The sequence below is a fragment of the Sapajus apella genome, unplaced genomic scaffold, assembly GCF_009761245.1.
Source record: "Sapajus apella isolate SASKATOON/1434 unplaced genomic scaffold, GSC_monkey_1.0 scaffold180, whole genome shotgun sequence".
NCBI classification, from domain to species: Eukaryota; Metazoa; Chordata; class Mammalia; order Primates; family Cebidae; genus Sapajus; species Sapajus apella.
The window spans coordinates 159,227-176,133 of record NW_022437120.1 but is presented as its reverse complement, the minus strand read 5'-3'; the positions used below and the strand labels follow the sequence as shown (position 1 = coordinate 176,133).

At 53.0% G+C, this 16,907-nt stretch overlaps 1 protein-coding gene across 6 annotated transcripts in view; it reads right to left on the bottom strand.

Annotated features, from left to right (window-relative positions):
* Positions 1 to 850: 850 nt before the first annotated feature.
* The window catches only part of CTSB (cathepsin B), a 23,970-nt gene continuing 7,913 nt past the window's right edge, over positions 851 to 16,907 (bottom strand). For 4 of the 6 annotated variants that reach the window (XM_032268342.1, XM_032268345.1, XM_032268344.1 and 1 more), the window contains 9 exons: positions 10,215 to 10,365; positions 9,574 to 9,659; positions 7,583 to 7,697; positions 5,548 to 5,666; positions 4,694 to 4,779; positions 4,312 to 4,455; positions 3,753 to 3,869; positions 2,057 to 2,185; positions 851 to 1,744 (listed from right to left, as the gene is read on the bottom strand). In XM_032268342.1, the coding sequence (XP_032124233.1) occupies positions 1,647 to 1,744; positions 2,057 to 2,185; positions 3,753 to 3,869; positions 4,312 to 4,455; positions 4,694 to 4,779; positions 5,548 to 5,666; positions 7,583 to 7,697; positions 9,574 to 9,659; positions 10,215 to 10,340 (1,020 nt within the window). In that variant the 5' untranslated portion in view covers positions 10,341 to 10,365 and the 3' untranslated portion in view covers positions 851 to 1,646. Of the gene's footprint in view, positions 1,745 to 2,056; positions 2,186 to 3,752; positions 3,870 to 4,311; positions 4,456 to 4,693; positions 4,780 to 5,547; positions 5,667 to 7,582; positions 7,698 to 9,573; positions 9,660 to 10,214; positions 10,366 to 11,164; positions 11,182 to 16,907 lie in introns of those variants that run through there. The other 2 variants (XM_032268341.1, XM_032268346.1) reach the window with 2 other exon arrangements.

Sequence of the window (16,907 nt, the reverse complement as noted above, 5' to 3'; positions counted from 1 at the left end):
AGCCCCACCCAGCCTCAGTTGGGAAGGGTAATACTGAGGTGTATCTTGACAGGACAGTACAGTGATTGCTGGTTCTTCTAGATTCCTCTACTCTTGCAAGAACTGGTGTAACACGATTCTAAACCAGGCCTATGCAGAGCACGAGACTTCTTGACCAGCAATGCAAACCAGTGGCATACAGATTCAAAATACTTTGTACAGGCTGACTTGAGGGCATCCGGGGGGATGTGGCTCTCCACGGGATGGCATCTTGGTTATGCGAGATCACTAGGAAACCAGGCCTGTTTCATGAGAATTCTCAGGTCACTGATGGATTTGTGGCTAATAGAGGCGAGGCACGGTGGTTCACCCTGTAATCCCAGCACTTTGGGAGGCCGAGGTGGGTGGATTAGCTTGAGGTCAGGAGTTTGAAACTGGCCTGGCCAACATGGTCAAACCTTGTATATACTTAAAAATATAAAAATTAGCTCGGCGTGGTGGTGGGTGCCTCTAATCCCAGCTACTTGGGAGGCTGAAGCAGGAGAATAGCTAGAACCTAGGAGGTGCAGGTTGCAGTGAGCTGAAATAGCACCACTGTACTCCAACCTCGATGACAAAGTAAGATTCTGTCTCAAAAAAGCACTGCTCTACAGTTAGTTCTTAAGCAAGGGCAAACTCATCAAGGACTTACAGAGACGGTTGATGGGGATGCTGTGGTGGAAAACATGGCGGGGCAGTGGGAAGTTAAGATGAGGTCCCAAGAGTCCTGAGGGCATGCAGTCCCAGGGCGTGATTCTCTGCAGGGCTGAGGATAGCAGCTACAAGTGTACAGGCAGTGACAAATGACCTCTGAGATTCCATCAGAGCTGACTGAGTTGAAGGACAGACCTTTTATTGGCACAGGCATTCCTTAACTTGATAGGGTGAAGCAGGGATTTTTGAAAAACAGTAAAATCTGCTTTCTCCTACACTAGTTTCATGGTGGGAAACCAGTTACAGCTACTAGGTTTCGTTTTGAGCCATGCCATGAGGAGGCCATCTGTAAACGAGCACAGGTCTCCCACTGTCCAACCCCTTCATCCACAGGATTAGCAGAGCGCACAAAAAATAAAACTTCTATTCAAAAAGAATCATGCTGAGGACAAGATCAGAGTTTCTGACACTGCAAAGCCCGACAGAGGCAGGGGCCCTAGGAGAATGTGGCGTTCTCCAAAGGGCTCCCAGTACCATCTGTCCTCTGATCTTGTAGCAAATGTAGAAAGCTCCTTGCTTAGAGGTACTGCTGATGGGGGACCTTGAATCCTGCGAGGAACTCTGCTTTCCATTCCTGGGCCTCTCTGTCTTGCTCCCAGAGATGGATGGATCAGGGATGGGGCAGCAGGTACTCCCTATAGCACTAGGCATGGGGAAAGGAGCTCCGTGCTGGCAGCAGTGGCTCACGTGGCCTAACTGTCTACACTGCAGCCATCAGTCCACTGAACAGGCTCAGAGGTAGCCAGAACGTGGATGAGTCTCCTTGGAAGACAGCTCTGATGGTTGATAGGAGGTTTGGCCAGTCCAGTCCTGCAGGCCCTGTATCTTACAGGGACTCAAAGATTAAAAGACATTTCTATCCCCATCCCTGACTGCGTGCAGGAAAAACTCCCCCAGGACAGGACCACAGCAGATTAGATCTTTCCCCAGTACTGATCGGTGCGTGGAATTCCAGCCACCACTTCTGATTCGATTCCACAGTGATCCTGTCCTCTGAGGATTTTAAAGAAGCCTGGGAATAAAAAGTGAGGTGCTTTTAAAATGTGACAAGGGTCAGTATATTCAGACTCATCCCTAAAAAATCTGGGAGTAAGTCCCTAATACCTGACAGCTCCTGCTGTTTGCTCAGTTTCACAGCCCTCACACCATGAAGCTTCTGGAGGCAGCTGTGGGGCACACCTCCTGACACCTCCCTCCCTGGCCTCTAGCATTTAGAAGGAGCTCACAGCCTGGCCGCACGTCCACAGTTTGAGGCAGTTCAGCAGGTAGAACAGAGAAAGCCAAGATGGCCCCTGTGTGTGGCTCCCAGTTCCCCACCACTCACCATTGTCACCCCAGTCTGTGTTCCAGGAGTTGCCAACCAGCCAGTAGGGCGTGCCGTTCTCCACGCCCCAGCCCAGGATGCGGATGGCGTGGCCACCCATCATCTCGCCGGTGACATGCTGGTATACTCCTGAGATGGGGAGAAGCGGTCAGAAGTGAGACCCAGCCACTGCCCCATGCTCCGCAGCACCCCTCACACTGAGCTGGCTACCCTCCGGGCAGGAGAAGGTAAGGGCTTGTCAGAAGGGTTACATGGGTTAAAGAGTTTTAAGGCCGGGTGCAGAGGGTCACGCCTATAATCCCAGCACTTTGGGAGGCTGAGGCGGGTGGATCCTGAGATCAGGCTAGACCAGCCTGACCAACATGGTGAAACACTGTCTACTAAAAATCAGCCGGGCCTGGTGGCACGCACCTATAGTCCCAGCTACTCAAGAGGCTGAGGCAGAGGTTGCAGTGAGCTGAGATCGTGCCACTACGCCTCAGCCTGGGCGACAAGTTTTAAAATAGCTGCTCTGGGTACACCCTGGAGAGGTGACAGAGGAGAGAAGGGAGGGCGGGTGGCAGCCAATGTTAGGTGCGGGAAAGATGCCAGCTAAGGTGCTCAGCGCTGCCCACCAGGCTGTCCCTGGCGGGGAAATCAGTGTCAAAGTAGAAATGCATTTTTTAACAATATGGGCAAGGACTGTGCTAAGAACCACCATCTTTACAGTAATATTTTTCTTGCCAGAATCATTTTGTCAAACTGTTTTATAAAAGCTGAGAGCTTTGGAGTTTTCAATCTAGCAAAATATTAACGAGACAGCAAAGACTGCTTCTGCAGCAAGAGATTTGTTTTTGAGATGGAGTCTTGCTCTGTTGCCCAGGCTGGGCTGCAGTGGCCTGATCTCGGCTCACTGTAACCTCCACCTCCTGGGTTCAAGCAATTCCCCAGCCTTAGCCTCCTGAGTAGTGACTAGCTGGGCCTACAGGTGCACCCCACCACGCCTAGCTCATTTTTTGTATTTTAGTTGAGATGAGGTTTCACCATGTTGGCCAGGATGATCTTGATCTCAGGACCTCATGATCCGCCCATCTCCGCCTCCCAAAGTGCTGGGATTACAGGCTTGAGCCACCGCGCCCGGCCTACTGGAACAAGAGACAGTATTTCGGGGTAGAGACTGTCCAGATTCCTTGGTTCGAGTCCCTATGGCACTGCCCAGGGCAAGGTCCTCCCTGTGTGTTTATGCACTAGGGTGAGACATGATCTACACCTCTGCAAAGACACAGGTGAGTAAAATGTTGTCACCCAGTGCAGACAAGGAAGACCTGACCTTGTAAGGACAACATGCTGGGAAAGAATGGAACGCCATGACGGCAAGGGCAGGTGTGGCCAGCTGCCAGCGAGGGGACGCCTCCACAGAGAAGACATGTGAGCTTGCTTCTAAGGGATGGATGGGAAAGAGCTAGCCGAGATGCCTCTGGAATTCTCTGTGCGTGACACAGATGAAAGGCAAGTGGCACGGAAGGTGGACAAAGAATTGTCAGGAGCCAGCCTGGTCCACAGAGTGGCCCAGGCCAGAGGCCCCACACAGTCCTCTCCCCAGCCCCTCACCTGCCTGCCCAGATCAAGTCCTACTGGCCTACCTGAACCCACCTTGGCATCTGGGTGCACCTCCCCTGACCCCTACCCTCTGATGCTGTCAGATACCAGCACGTACCTGACTTGTACAGCAGGAAGTCCGAATACACAGAGAAGGCTCCCTCCACAGGGCCGTTTTTGTAGATCTCGGCCATGATGTCCCTCTCGCTGTTGGAGACGCTGTAGGAATTGTATCCTGGAAAATGGACCGAGCCAGGGGTTGGAGAGGGCAGTGACAGTGCCTCCTACTGCGCCAGTCAGCCAGTCACTGATTTCTGGGGACCCCCAGGGGAAGACTGTGCGTGAAAGGGACCTGCTCAGCCCGGGGGCTCAACGCAGGCTCCCCGGAGGAAGTAAGGAAGGGGCTAAGGCTGGAAGCTCAGGAGGGAGAGAACGGAGCGGTGAGCACGAGGCCCCGGAAGAAGCCAAGGTACCCAGGACTCCAGGACATGCCATTCCCTTGTAAAATGACAGCTTTGGTCCCTTACAGGTGGGGAGGGCTCAGGCTCAGTTCACAGCGGAACAGGCAGAAGGTGGAGAGTATGCTGTTGCATCCCTCCCCAGCCGGTCTCCAGCCTGGGGCTCTTGGGCCCTGCTCTCTGCCCTGCAGCAGCTCCCAGGCCGTGCCCGCCCCTTACCGTAGTGCTTGTCCTGCTTGTAGGTCGGGCTGTAGCCAGGCTCGCAGCTCTTGCTACACTTGGGGGTGTCGCCCTCCCCCGTGCACGGGGGCCGGGAGCCGTTGACGTGGTGTTCACAGGGAGGGATGGAGTAGGGTCTGCACCCTAGGGGGACCCGGAGAAAGCAGAGTCAGCCAATGGCCCCCACCACGAAGCCCCGCCAGACCACGCGGGCCTGGAACAAGGCCAGCCAGGTGCCTGCAGCACAGACACCAGGCAGATCCTGCCCGCACCTTTCACCCGGCCCTGTCTCAACATCCACTTTATGAAAGCCAATAAAGCTACAATGATTCACTGTGTGAACAATCCAGCTGTAAGAAAGGGGCCGAGGGCACACACTCACCTACATGGGAGTCATAGAGGCCACCAGAAACCAGGCCTTTTCTTGTCCAGAAGTTCCAAGCTTCAGCAGGATAGCCGCCATTACAGCTGAAAAGAGCCTCTCATGAAAGCTCTGAGAAGCATGAGCTAGAACACTACGTGGAAACCACGTGCCCAAGGTACTCCTGCACCCGCCCCCACCTCCAGCAAGTAGTGCAGCAGCCCTCCCAGACCCCAAACCCTCCGGGGGGACCCTCACTAGAAACACAAGGCTTGGGGGATTGGGAATCGCCCCAATCCCACCACTGCCCACAATGATCCTGGGGAAGACAGGCCCAGCTCCAAGCGCCCTTCTAGGGCATGCAGCGATTCTCAACTCAGCAGATACTAAGCTTCCCTGAGGCTGTCACAGAAACCCACTGCTGCCCGTGACTCTCAATTCAGTGGGCTGGGGAGAGGCCCAGGCACGTTTTTCGAAGCCTACAAACATTTCTGATCTGCAGCTGTGGGCGAACACTACTGCAGAACCACAGCCGGGCAGCCAGCAGGAAGCTCGCTGCCAGCACCTGAGGCACGATCCTCCTAATTCCACATAGGAAATGCCCCAAGGTTTCCCCAGGCAGGAAGAAGGAATGAGCATGACATAAACCAGGCGAGGGGTCAGAAGTGGCACCACATTTTCTGGGGATGCCACCCCTCAGACAGCTCTGCAGGCCAGCCTTGGCTCAGGGACCTCCCAGGAAGCAGCAGCCAGGCCAAGCCCCTGCCAGACTCCCAGAGTCTCCCCAAGTCCCAGGCAAAAAGTCACCATCCCCCGAGAAGGCTGGCGCCCCAGGTCTCAGCACTAAACTCACTCTTGAAGTGCAGCTGACTCACCCGTCCCCACACATGCTCCCACAGCAGGTGAGCAGGTCCTCCGCCGACACCTCCACGCTGACGTGTGCGTTGGTGTGGATGCAGATGCGGTCAGAGATGGCTTCCACTGCCCCAAAGGCCTGGAGGAACAAGCCCTACCCAGTGAGGCCACCATGTCCAGGCTGTGCCCTCTCCAACAGTCCCCTCCAAGGCCCATGGGCACCTCGGACCTTCCGGGCAGCTGACCTCAACACAGGGGAGGCTCCTGGGGCTCAAACTCATTTTTTTTTTTTTTTTTTTGGGTAGAAGTGGGGTCTTGCTATGTTGGCCAAATGGCTCTTGAACTCCTGGGCTCAAGTGATTTCCCACAGTGCTGGGATTAGAGGCATGATGAATCACTGTGCCAGGCCAACTCAGCTTTTAAAGCAAGAGAACCACCACTGTAAGCCTCCGCCTGGGAACTTGGTTCATTTCTGAAATTCGTAAAATGCATAGTCTTAGTTTGTGTGCGTGTGTTTTGTTTTTTGAGACAGGTTTCACTCGTTACCAGGTTGGAATGCAGTGGCAAGATCTCTACTCACTGCAGCCTCTGCCTCCTGGGTTCAGGCTATTCTCCTGCCTCAGCCTCTGCAGTTGCTGGGATTATAGGCACCTGCCACCACACCCAGCTAATTTTTGTATTTTTAATAGAGATTGGGGTTTCACCATGTTGGCCAGGCTGGTCTCAAACTACTAACCTCAGGTGATCTGCCCCCCTCAGCCTCCCAAAGTGCTGAGATTACAGGCGTGGTGAGCCACTGTGCCTGGTGGTGTTTCTCAACAAAAAAACACAGCTCACCCAGAAAACACTATGTGATCCACTTGTATGAGGTCCCTAGGAATCAAAGTCGTAGAGACAGAAAGTAGAGTGGGGGTCACCAGGGGCTGGGGGATGAGTGTTAATGGGGACAGAGTTTCCGTCTTGCAAGCTGAGAAAGAGTTCTGGGGACAGATGGTGGTGATGGCTGAGCAACGCTGTGAATGTCCTTAATGCCACAGCACTGTACACTTGAAAATAGATGCCAGGTGCGGTGGCTCACACTGTAATCCCAACATTTTGGGAGGCCGAGAAGGGCAGAGCACCTGAGGTCAGGAGTTTGAGACCAGCCTGTCCAACATGGCAAAACCCCGTCTCTACTAAAAATACAAAAATTAGCTGGGTGTGGTGGTACATGCCTGTAGTCTTAGCTACTGGGGAGGCTGAGGCAGGAGAATCAATTGAACTCAGGAGGCAGAGGTTGCAGTGAGCTGAGATCCTGCCACTGCACTCCAGCCTGGGTGACAGGGCAAGACTCCATCTCCTCAAAAAAAAAAAAAAATTGCTAAGATTATTACATTTCCTGTTACATGTATTTTACCACAATTAAAAGACAAAATTAAGAGAGCTCGCTGGGCCGGGCGCGGTGGCTCAAGCCTGTAATCCCAGCACTTTGGGAGGCCGAGGCGGGTGGATCATGAGGTCAAGAGATCGAGACCATCCTGGTCAACATGGTGAAACCCCGTCTCTACCAAAAATACAAAAAAATTAGCTGGGCATGGTGGTGCGTGCCTGTAATCCCAGCTACTCAGGAGGCTGAGGCGGGAGAATTGCCTGAATCCAGGAGGCGGAGGTTGCGGTGAGCCGAGATCGCGCCATTGCACTCCAGCCTGGGTAACATGAGTGAAACTCCGTCTCAAAAAAAAAAAAAAAAAAAAAAAAGGGAGCTCGCTGACACTGATGGGACGCTTTCTGGAAGCAGAGTAGCAGTGAGGGCACCTGGTATTTGCAGACGGAACAGCTGTCAGGGAAGGGAGCTGCTTCGCCGCCCCACACACGCGGACTAGCAACCTGCAGGAGGCTCCACCTAATCCTTGCCAGAATTCATGTGCAGAGCAATCGTGATTTTTACACTGATGGAAATGGACTGGGGAAGTTTCTGTAACTTGCCTTGTCAGAGTGGGCCCCACCCTGAATCCCCCATGCCTCCCCACTGCTGCTCTCTCGCTCTCCAGCCCTCCCCAGCCGGCAGAAGCTTACCCAGCAGGAGCCGCAGGAGCCCTGGTCTCTGATCTCCTTGATGGTGGGACACTGGGGCCACTGTTCCCGCGCATCGAAGCTTTCAGGCAGATTCAGGTCCTCAGCAAACTGAACTCTGGATAAAGGAAGGCAGTCATTACAAGCTCTCATCCTACAACTGCCTCCCCGATCCCTGCAAAGGCCACTGGGTGGCTTAAGAGCAGTCACTGTGGCTGGGCCACACTCCCCTAGACAGGAAGTGAACACCAGACAGGCAGAGAAAGCTGCAGGCAGGTGGCCCTAGGGATTTAATGAAACAAGGAAATTCTGTTGCTCAATGCAACTTGAGATTTATTGTTTTGGGGACAGTTTCACTCTGTCGTCCAGGCTGGAGCGCAATGGCGCGATCTCTGCTCACTGCAACCTCCGCCTCCTGAGTTCAAGCAAGTCTCGTACCACAGCCTCCTGAGTAGCTGGGATTACAGGCATCCATCACCATGCCCGGCTACTTTTTGTAGTTGTAGTAGAGGCAAGGTTTCACCATATTGGCCAGGCTAGTCTCAAACTCCTGACCTCAAATGATCTGCCCTTGTTGGCCTTCCAAAGTGCTGGAGATTACAGGCACGAGCCACTGTGCCTGGTCTGACTCGCAATTTTGTATGCTGCTTTCTAGCCTTATGTAACAGATTTTTTTTTTCTTCTTTTTTTGAGACGGAGTCTCGCTCTGTTGCCAGGCTGGAATACAGTGATGCAGTCTCAGCTCATTGCAATCTCTGCCTCCCAGGTTCAAGCAATTCTCCTGCCTCAGCCTCCCGAGTAGCTGGGATTACAGGGGCACACCACCATATTCATCTAACGTTTCCTATTTTTAGTTTCACCACGTTGGCCAGGATGATCTCCTGAGCTTGTGATTCGCCCGTCTTGGCCTCCCAAAGTGCTGTGATTACAGGTGTGAGGCACCACGCCCGGCCTATGGATTTTTTAATGAGTCTATCCACAGGGTCCAGATAGTGTTTCTTGCCCCAATCCCCTCCCTCAACATCTGCCCAGGACCCTCTCATCACTTTTCATATCATCCCCACTGTGTAGGTGGCAGCAGCCGGCAACTTTACCCCGTCCTCACGAGGGAAATGGCACGATCCTGGCTCACTCGAACTTCTGTCTCCAGGGTTCTTGCGATTCTCCAGCCTCAGCCTCCTGAGTAGCTGGGATTTATAGGCACCCGCCACCATGGCCAGCGAATTTTTGCATTTTTAGTAGAGATGGGGTTTTGCCATGTTGGCCCGACTAGTCTTGAAACTCCTGACCTTGGGTGATCCACTGGCTTTGGCCTCTCAAACTGCTGGGATTACAGGCGTGAGCCACCATGACCGGTGTCATCTGGCTTTTTCTTAGATTCTCCTTAATTTACTCAAGATTGAGTCTGCCCAGAGAGTGGACAGCCAGGCCTAGTCTGTCACGCATGGGGCTGAGACCCCGTGGAGAAGCACAGGAGAAACACCGGAGGCCAGGGCACTGGCTCATGCCTGTGATTCCAGCACTTTGGGAGGCTGAGGGGAGCAGATCGCTTGTTGAGGCCAGGTGTTCAAGACCAGCCTGGCCAATATGGGGAAACCCTGTCTCTACTAAAAGTACAAATATTAGCCGGGCATGGTGGTGCACGCCTGTGGCCCCAGCTACTTGCGAGGCTGAGGAATGAGGATGGCTTGAACCCAGGAGGCAGAGGCTGCAGTGAGCTGACATGCTGCCAGTGCACTCCAGCCTGGGTGACAGCGCAAGACTCTCAAGAACAAAAGAAAGCACAGCATCTTCTCTTCTAATAACTTGAGGTGGAAAAAATAAAAAGAGAAAGTAAATAATAGAATAATGAAAAGAGACAAGTGCTGTACCTCGGCATTGGCCGTTCTGGGCGGCATGAGCCCCGCAGATGCCAGGGAGGCCTGCACTCTCCCACTGCCCCACACCAGCGCCCGCCACTCCCATTACAATGGTGCAGAGGAGCGGGCACTCACCTCTGGGGTGGTTTGGGGCCACCCAGGAAGGTACCACACAGCTTCTTCAAGTAGCTCAGGTCCACATTGTAGAAGTTGTGCCCGGCCTGGAAGAGAGTCACCCACCGACTGAGGGATTTCCTGGGATGGTGGTAGATGGGCACACTGCCCATACCCCAGGCCCAACCCAGGGAAAGCTAGGGGCCCTACCCACCTTGAGGGTATGCGGGCCAGGGGCAGAAGGGAACAGCCCAGAGTGACATGTGGGCAGAGTAGGTGTCTCCCCTGATCTGCTACCATTTGCTGACAATCAGAGACCCCCTCTAGCCCTCAACACGCTCACTCCTCATTCTTGCTTCTCAGTCCCACGGTCAGGGCTGGGCAGAAACAAAGGGAATCAGGGGCAGGACCGATGAACTGCCACTCTGCCACGATGGGCGGCACAGGGCTAGCTGGTTTTGAACACTTCCCAAGCTTACTTGCTCCCCACACCTCTCTGCGTGTGCACACACACGCACACACATAGGGTATAGGGCCATTCCTCCACGGTCCTGCACACAATGTTCCGTGGCCACAACGGGAGCCCACTCCCTGTCCCTGGAGTCAGCGTGCACAGGCCAACTTCGGAGGGGACACTGGTAGAACTCGGCCCCACAGCCCACCTGCCACGTGGTGTTCTGTTTGTTGACATAGTTGACCAGCTCGTCCGACAGGGGATGGAAGGAGGGCCCGCGCCAGGCGTTGGCCAGCGCCAGCAGGCAGCAGAGTGAGGCCCAGAGCCGCCACATGTTGGAAGCCAGATCCTGGATCCACCTGGAAAGCACAGAGGGCGTCAGGAAACCTCTGTTACGCGGCTGTCATGCCCACACACACGGACACCATTTCGGGCACCAGCAGACCCATGCTCGTACCGGCCCAGGCGGAGAGCTCTAAGGAGCTGCGGTGCCCGAGGGCTCCCTGCCTCCCCACTCCGGCACTAGCACGCGTGACCTCATGTGGGTCCCTGGGGCCCTGCGGACGGAGCCAGGAGAGAAAGCCCAGGGGCTGTGCTGGGCTAAACGGGTCCAGGGCCCTCTCTGCTATTTCAACACTGCCTTTGTGTGGGTGCGTAGAACAGTCTGAGACCGGAAACAGTGAAGGGCCTGCCTGTGTGGTTACATCCTAAGTGGAGGACCCATGCGATAGGAAATGTAAGAAAAGTTAAATCCAGGAGTCCTAGGGCACAGACAACCAGGAGAACAGACAGACAGGCTTGGCGCGGGCTGGTGGAGGTAGAGGCTGAGAGGTGGGGCTGGGCCGGCCACCGCCCACTCCCGCCTGACATCTCTGGTTTTTCCAGTCAGTCAACGGCTCTGCTTCCAGCTGTGAGACCAAGCTTCTGGGAAGGGGAACTCTCACCTTTATCCCTTAGCCCTCTGATCTTGGACTGGCTCATGAGTCACATGCCAGTGCCTTCCGGCTTGAACTCTGAGTCACCCTCTTAAGCCAGCAGCTCCACAGAAGCAATGTAAGACTCCCACGTGCCTGCATCCAGGGCTGGGGAGGGCTGCAGCGCGCGGAGGTGAGGGGTGGCTCACTCCAGGGGATCCCACGGGTGGAGGAGGTGTTCTACCTTCCACTGTGACAGGTCGTCATGAGGGTCACAGGACTGCTCAACGAACTGCCCGGCACACAGTGGATTCTATCTGAAGAACAATTTAAACGTCACTGTTGCTTAAGCAACAGTTCATCTGCGAGAATAAGTATGTGAGGACAGCAGGATGGCTCTGGAAAAAAGCTTTTTTTTTGGAGACAAGGTCTTGTTCTGTCACCCAGGCTGGAGTACAGTGGCACGATCTTGGCTCACTGCAGCCTAGACCTCCCAGGTTCAAACGATTCTCCTGTCTTAGTCTCCCAAGTAGCTGGGATTACAGGTGTGTGCCACCATGCTTGGCTAATTTTTGTATTTTTAGTACATGTTAGGCAGGCGGGTCTTGAACTCCTGACCTCAGGTGATCCACTGGCCTCGGCCTCCCAAAGTGCTGGGATTATAAGCATGAGCCACTGCACACAGCCAGTGGAAAAAGTCTCTGACAGGAGCCCGGCCCTCTGGGGCAGCAAGTGTATAGTAAAACACTGGGTGATGCCCATCAACAGAGCAACCGACAGACCACTCAGCAGCGCATCCTCCACGGGGCAGTCAGCGCACCTAGGACAGGCCAGCGGAAATGGGACAGAGATTGTGCAAGTGGCCACCTGAAGGCTGAATCTTCACACTGGACTCCTCACAAAAAGCACCACATGCAACACAGATCCTAAATATAAAAGCTTTATGAAAAAAATCAATGCCCTTCTAAAAATGGGCCAGGCGCGGTGGCTCACGCCTATAATCCCAGTACTTTGGGAGGCCAAGGCAGGTGGATCACTTGAGGCCAGGAGTTTAAGGCCAGCTGGGACAACATAGTGAGACCCCATCTCTTAAAAAAAAAAAAATTTTTTTTTTTTTAAATAAAGTTTTTCTTTAAAAAGTCATGCCAGAGGAAGGCCTAGAACTGACAGAAAACACAGCCTTAAAGGGTAAACACTTGCATTAAACTAAAGTCTCTGAAACGAGAACTGAAGCTGGACACCATGGCTCACGCCTGTAATCCCAACACTTTGGGAGGCCGAGGCAGGTGGACCACGAGGTGAGGCTTTTGAGACCAGCCTGGCCAACACGGTCAAACTCTGTCTCTAGTAAATTACAAAAATTAGCTGGGCATGCACCTATAATCCCAGCTACCTGGGAGGCTGAGACAGGTGAACTACTTGAACCTGGGAAGCGGAAGTTGCAGTGAGCTGAGTTCATGCCACTGCACTCCAGCCTGCGTGACAGAGCAAGACTCCATCTCCAAGAAAACAAAACAAACAAAAAACAAGACCTGACAAAACAACACTGATATATACTTTAGGCTTCAATTTCTTGATATAAGAAAGGCTCTTAAAATCAGAAAAATGGAACCAGCATAATAGAAAAACTACAAATGGCCAACAGAGATAAAAATATGTTCAACCTCAGGGAGATGCAGATAAAATCAAGGAGATACGCAGCACCTATCAGACTGGCAGAGGCAGGACAGTTTGGCACTTCTTGCAGGGCTTAGGAAGTGGGCAAACGGAAGGCAGGATAATGAGTGCCTGGGGTGGGCACAGCCACGGTAACCCACGATGCCCACTGATTCCTCGATCTGCACGCCCTGGCACTCAGCAACCTGACAGTTAGAAATGGAATCCCGCATATTAAAAGGGATAGCACCATGTTCCAGAAGGAAAAAAAAAAAAAAAGAAAGGGACCCCACAGAATGCAAAGGTATGTGCACACAGGTGTTCGCTCAATCATTTTTGCATTAGCAAAGGACCAGAAATGAAGCAAGTGTCTAATATCAGAGGAAATGTTACATTATGGTAAGTGGTTAAATACAATATGAAGCAATCATTAGAAAAGCAACTATCTGGCTGGGCATGGTGGCACAGGCCTGTAATCCCAGCGCTTTGGGAGACCAAGGCGGGTGGATCACCTGAGGTCAGGATTTGAGACCAGCCTCACTAACATGGTGAAACCCTGTCTCTACTGAACACAAAGCAGGTGTGGTGGTGCATGCCTATAATCCCAGCTACTTGGGGGGCTGAGGCAGGGGAATGGCTTGAACTCAAGAGGCGAAGGTTGCAGTGAGCTCAGATCTCACCATTGCACTCCAGCCTGGGCAACAAGAGTGAAACTCCATCTCAAAATTAAAAATAAATAAGATAAAATAAAAAAGCAGCTAACTGGAGTGAATCCTATTGTACTAACAAAGTGAAAATGTCCCAAGTCCAGTGTTAAGAGGGGAAAAAGCACCTGCGGGTGACTGGGGACTGTAAGCATCCGACCCTCTCAGCAACCTACACCTGCAGGCACACGCCTGCCACCACACGCAAATGCCAAGGAAGACGCACAGCAGTGGGTCACGAACGCGGGAAGACTTTCTACACAACGTACCCTTAATTTATATAAAAAAAAGATTATGTTCCTATTACTTCAGTTTCATTTCTTCTAGGAAAAATAGTTGGCGGTGTTATTGAACACCCTGAGCCACCCAACTGATCAAAGGACATTTGTTCTGATGACTCCTCAGAGCATTTCTAGTGTCTTCCTTGCCATCAGTGAGGCTTCCTCCCTAGTCGCTTTCTTGAGACGGGAGTCTCGCTCTGTGGCCCATGCTGGAATGCAGTGGCGCAATCAGGGCTCACTGAAACTTCCAACTTATCATGCCTCAGCCTCCTGAGGAGCTGGGATTACAGGCCTGTGCCACCACGTGCAGCTAATTCTTACTTTTTTAGTATAGGCGGGGCTTGAACTCCTGGCCTCAAGGGATCTGACTGCCTCAGCCTCCCAAAGTGCTGGGATTACAGGCATGAGCCACTGCACCTGGCCCCAGTGACTTTCCGAATAATCTCCCCCTTTCCTGTGACTCGTGAGTAGGCATGTGGGTGTCTCATGTGGCCATGCGTGTCAGTGACCCACACGGCCTCCACACCGTGAGGTAAGTGTGTCTCATAGACAGACAGGAGTGTCCTCAGGTATCCTTGGGGTCTTTGCGCTGCAGAGATATTATTTTAAATAATAAGCGAAGTCAAAGATAGTAGTGTTTCCATGGCAACTTGAATTTTTTAAACCAAGATTTCTTCGGTTTCTGTGGTGGCTGTGAACACAGGCAGCTCCCAGATCCCAATGGCTCTCAACTCCCCAAAGCCAAAAAAGTCTAAATTAAAACAAGTTGGTTTTTCTTTTTTGAGACAGAATCTGCCTCTGTTGCCCAGGCTGGTCTCAAACTCCTGGACTCAAGCGATCAGCCCGCCTCCGCCTCCCAGAGTGCTGGGATTTTAGGTGTGAGCCACCACGCCGGGTAAAACAAGCTTTTCACTTCAATTAAGCCCAGCATTTAACATCCAAAAAGCTTCCACTTGAGGGTCCCAAGACTGCTGAGAACCCACAAAGCATGAAGCCACACAGAGGTCCTGCGAGCAGCGAACGCTTCATGCCTACACCCAACAGGCGCTCCTCTCCACAATGCCCTCTCCATCACCTACTCCCACACCCAACAGGTGCGCCTCTCCACAACAACGCCCCCTCCGTCACCCAATCCCACACCCAACAGGCGCTCCTCCCAACAACGCCCCCTCCATCACCCACTCCCACACCCAACAGGGGCTCCTCCCAACAACGCCCCCTCCATCACCCACTCCCACACCCACCAGGCGCTCCTCTCCACAACAACGCCCCCTCCATCACCCACTCCCACACCCAACAGGCGCTCCTCTCCACAACAACGCCCCCTCCGTCACCCAATCCCACACCCACCAGGCGCTCCTCCCAACAACGCCCCCTCCATCACCCACTCCCACACCCAACAGGGGCTCCTCTCCACGACAACGCCCGCTCCATCAGCCACTCCCACACCCAACACGCGCTCCTCCCAACAACGCCCCCTCCGTCACCCTGGACAAAGGCAGGTGGCGAAAACAACCAGCAGGGCTGCTGACAGGCTCCAGGGTCTCTGCATGAGACAGCACCCCACTTTCACTTCCCTCCGTGTAGGCACACACTTCTCTTTTATTTCTCAATTCTGTGCTTTCTGGGCTGCTGCTTTACTAACAGGAGATAATGAACTCCAAGTTCTCCTTTCATGAGGGGAGGATGTGAACTCCTGTGTGCCACGAGACCCCTTTCCAGGATGCGGGCTGGCAGGAAAACAGCTGCGAGATGTCATTTCTAGACCTTGGTCAGCTGGGGCACCGGGTTCCACTGCACCCCTCTGCCCTCTTTCAAAGCTAATCTTTGCGTTAAAAAAAGAGAAAGAAAAGGGTGCTCCTCATATCCTCCCTCTCCAAAGCTGCAGTGCCTATGCAAAAGCACGCTCCACTCCAGCTCTGCAGAATGTTGTCACATGCCCAAAAGTGTGCACAGCCAGCTGACCCCATCAGCCAGAGCACCTTCCTCCCCCGGCAAACGGCACCTCAGACTTCCTTGAAGGCGTTTCCAGGACAAATAGGGACCTTGAGACCCTGGAAGGAGGTGGAACGAACGTCAAAGGAGAGGAGATGGCTAAATCACAGGAGGTGTTACTTCCTGACATCCTTAAAAAATCCATTTCGGCTGCCACCAACCTCCTTTAAGCAAGTTTTCCGGGGGGCCACAGTGGCTCATGCCTGTAATCCCAGCACTTTGGGAGGTCGAGGTAGGTAGATCACCTGAGGTCAGGAGTTCAAGACCAGCCTGGCCAACATGGTAAAACCCGTCTCTACTAAAAATACAAAAATTAGCCAGGAGCAGTGGCTCATGCCTGTAATCCCAGCACTTTGGGAAGTCGAGGCGGGAGGACCACAAGGTCAGGAGATCGAGACCATCCTGGCTAACATGGTGAAACCCTGTCTCTACTAAAAATACAAAAACTTAGCTGGGCATGATTGCACACGCCTGTGGTCCCAGCTACTCCGGAGGCTGAGACAGAAGAATTGCTTGACTCTGGGAGGTGGAGGTTGCAGTGAGCCGAGACCACACCACTGCACTCTAGCCTGGGCAAAAGAGCGAGATTCCGTCTCAAAAAAAAAAAGAAAAAAAAAGAAGGAAAGCTTTCTTACACGTTCACAGAGCCCTGAGGTAGACTGGAGCTAAATGTGTAAAGGATTTAAGGAGACAGGACACGTACACCTAAAATTTCCAAATAAGCCAGTTGCTAGCTCCTGGCTGATCAAGAAAAAGAGTGAAGGAATTCTTAGCAAATCTCATGCAGTATTTTGCTCTTCCACGTCTGTCAGTGCTGTGACTATACTGCTGGCTCCTCCAATAGCTCTAAAGAATGGAAAGTTGGCCGGGCGCGGTGGCTCATGCCTCTAATCCCAGCACTCTGGGAGGCCAAGGCAGGCAGATCACGAGGTCAGGAGATCGAGACCGCCCTGGCTAACATGGTGAAACCCCGTCTCTACTAAAAACACAAAAAGCATGCTCCACTCTAGCTCTGCAGAATGTTGTCACATGCCCAAAAGAGAGCGTGGTAGCACGTGCCTGCAGTCCCAGCTACTCGGGAGGGAGACAGGAGAATTGCTCGAACCTGGGAGGCAGAGGTGGCAGCGAGCCGAGATTGCACCGCTGCACTCCAGCCTGGGTGACAGAGTGAGACTCTGTCTCAAATAAACAAAAAAACAAAAAGAATCGAAAGTTGGCTGGGCGTGGTGGCTCACGCCTGCAATCCCAGCACTTTGGGAGGCCAAGGCAAGTGGATCACTTGAGGTCACGAGTTCTAGACCAGTCTGGCCAACATGATAAAACCCCATTTCTACTAAAAATACAAAAATTG